This window comes from Silene latifolia, chromosome 8, assembly GCF_048544455.1.
Source record: "Silene latifolia isolate original U9 population chromosome 8, ASM4854445v1, whole genome shotgun sequence".
Taxonomy (NCBI): domain Eukaryota; kingdom Viridiplantae; phylum Streptophyta; class Magnoliopsida; order Caryophyllales; family Caryophyllaceae; genus Silene; species Silene latifolia.
Genome location: NC_133533.1, coordinates 24163599 through 24166589, shown reverse-complemented (window position 1 = coordinate 24166589; position 2991 = coordinate 24163599). Strand labels below are relative to the sequence as shown.

At 32.3% G+C, this 2991-nt stretch overlaps 1 protein-coding gene across 1 annotated transcript; it reads right to left on the bottom strand.

The window, feature by feature from the left end:
• Nucleotides 1–243: 243 nt before the first annotated feature.
• Nucleotides 244–2783, bottom strand: LOC141596580 (heavy metal-associated isoprenylated plant protein 39-like). The gene is made up of 3 exons (XM_074416782.1): nt 2563–2783; nt 1738–1813; nt 244–926 (listed from the first exon to the last, which is right to left on the bottom strand). The coding sequence occupies exons 1-3, from the start codon at nt 2566–2568 to the stop codon at nt 508–510; spliced, it is 501 nt and encodes a 166-aa protein (XP_074272883.1). The 5' UTR covers nt 2569–2783; the 3' UTR covers nt 244–507.
• Nucleotides 2784–2991: the final 208 nt, after the last annotated feature.

The window sequence follows — 2991 nt, the reverse complement described above, 5'->3', positions numbered from 1 at the left end:
TAGCCTAATGATATGTCCACGTTCTCATTTCAATAACCAGTAAGTCTTTCAATAAGACCTGAATATTTATTTTAAGATTAAAACGGATCAAATATATTCTAACTCGTATATATAAGATAAACTTTTTGTTAGTCTTTAAGCATTTTCCATTGTCTTATTTACCAAATTTAACATAGTTTAAGCTTAAAACAGATATTACCGTCTTAAACAAGAATTTAGGTTCAATAATAGGCCACATCATATGCAAGAGCAACAAGTTATAATCTCATGGAGTATATACAATGAAATTGGTTTTACATAAAATTAACACAAATAGTACATGATCTAACTAATACTACTAATCTAACTACCAAAATTTTTATTCAAGACACTACTCATCCAATGACCTATGTTTACTCTTGAATAGATCACAAGATGGATGCATCATAATATTCTATACAAATTGCATTTAATTTTCATGAAGATATCAATAAAGGAAGAGATATATTCCACATTAATTTTAATTTCTCAACAAATAGTGCAAGCATTTGGATTCTCTTCAATGCTTTGAGCATAATAATATGTTGTCATTTGAGGGTTATATGCCTTATAAGCTTTCACAAGTTCTAAGACCGGGTCGGGTTTCTTCTCTTCCTCCTTTTTACCCTCTTCTTTCTTACCCTCGTCTTTCTTCTCCTCTTCCTTTTTCGGCTCCTCTTTCTTTGCCTCTTCCTTAGCCGCCTCCTCTTTCTTCGGTTCTTCTTTCTTCTCCTCTTCCTTTTTCGGCTCTTCCTTCTTCTCTTTCTCCGGTTCTTTTGCTGGTCCCACAAGTATTATGTCAGTTGTTGGCCAATGCTTACGCAATTTACTCACCACGCTTACTGGATCCACCGTGCCAATCACAGTTAATTTCTTCTCCTTCATGTCCATTGCGATAGAATCTATCCCTACAAATCGAAACAACAATGTCAACACGAAGAGCATTATTTTAGAATAATCACGTCCCTCTTCGATAATTATGGATTTAGTATCCCATCAAAAATTGGTATGTATTTTAAGTGTCATGATTATAGACTAAAATAAGAACATTTTTCATTTCGTTTTAACTATCTTCGAACTAATCATTAGAACTTTTTAGATTCGATATTCAAGTGAAATTTATTCCTAAAAACTCGTCGACTCTAATCTTTTCGGCCGGAAAAAAGTTTGTTATATTTCAACCACAAAAGTAATAGCACATTAAATTAAAAGGGGATTCAAAATTATGGTCCAAATAATTCAATTTTAGTCAGTGACGTTTTAAAATTGTATGGACAACAAAGAAGCAGGCTTAAAACAAAAGAAGCAGTTGGACCAATCGGGTCACCCAACACAAAATGGGCTACGCATTAAGGGACAATAACAAAAGAGGAGACTATACATGAACTATGAAGTTTCACCAAGAAAGAAAACAGAGTATTGTACAAAAACTGATTGTAGGACCACTTTAAATTTGCAACAAAATTAATCAATCAACGTCATGAAACTATTTGAAATAAATTTTAGAGATTATCTATCTAACTCATCAACTAATCCATAATGGTAATAGTTAGGTATTGAACCGGAATTCTCTTACATGGTCGTTCTATTGGTACAACAAATCGAAAATAGAATATGATTGAACTTTTTGTTATTAGACCAATTTTATTATAAGGCCGTTTTATTAAACAATTTAAATTAACCGAGAGCTTAGAACAGAGCTTAAAATTTATGGTGTACCTGGAAGAGTAGAAACGGTCTTAAGTGCTTTCTGTTTCGCCTTAACATCATCCAAATCCAATTTTAATACGATTTTCTGTAAGATAATCAAAAGAAACTTTAAATTAACATAATAGACAACTAAATATGTAGCCATATCATTTCTTCCTGGAGTTTATTAGGTTAAGTCTCGAGCATTACCCAGTACCCTCGTTTTCTGGTGTCAAATGAGACGTAAGGCCAGTGAAACATAGAGGGAGGGTGATTCAAACTCGTGACCTATATTCATGATACCTAATACCCTCTTTTATCACAATCTCATATAAAAATAATAATCTCAAAACAACATAGAATCGTCGTAACTAATTTTAACCTAGAACCGAACGAAATAAAACAGCTGAATCCAGTAAAGATACTCAAAACGCTAATACAAATTCTTACTTGTAACGGTCACAAACTATGACAGTATTCACAACCGATTTAGGTAATGTTAAAAAGGAAAGGCATCATGAGATATCAGTATATCACAAGCTTGTGACCGTCACTGCGTCACAAGCAAGACTTGCTGCTCAGAACGTGGTATAAGACACACGTTCAAATAAGGAAAGATTCTCAAGATCATTTCATTAAAATAGTAACAATGATTCTCTAAACAAACCTTAAAAATTTAGCAACTTTTACAGAAAGCATAAGAAAGGGATAGTGTAAGTACTTTAGAATCTGTTCATTAATAAGGTAACATAAATTTAAAAAGCAGAATCTTAAGCATAAAAGTTACTAAACACAAATATTTATCTAAGACGGTTTTACACAAATTTATCATAAAACGGGATCGGGAATTGATACCTTCATAATTCAATTGGTTGGAAATGAATATGAATTGAGAATGAATAAATGAATGAAGCAGAGAAAAGGGTGACAAGGTTTGAAGTAAAATAGAGAAAGAAGCAAGTGGGTGTCTTGTTTTAGAGAGATGTAGGAATTGAAGGAAGAAGAATGACTACGAAAGCGAATAATTTTAGTGATTTTATTCTTAAAAGATATGGGCAACAATTTTGGACTCCTATGACTCTATGACAATATATTAAATGAATTATTAATGCATAGTACACCTACTTGTCACAATATGAGTGGTTGTCTTGCAAAACTTATAAAAATATTGTACTTTGTTCCGGTCATTTATTTATGGTTTTTTCCGCATGGAATTACCAGGATGGGTTAGAATTGTAAAATTTTATTTTGGTAAAACTAGCCGAAATCTGAAAAGTTGGTTTG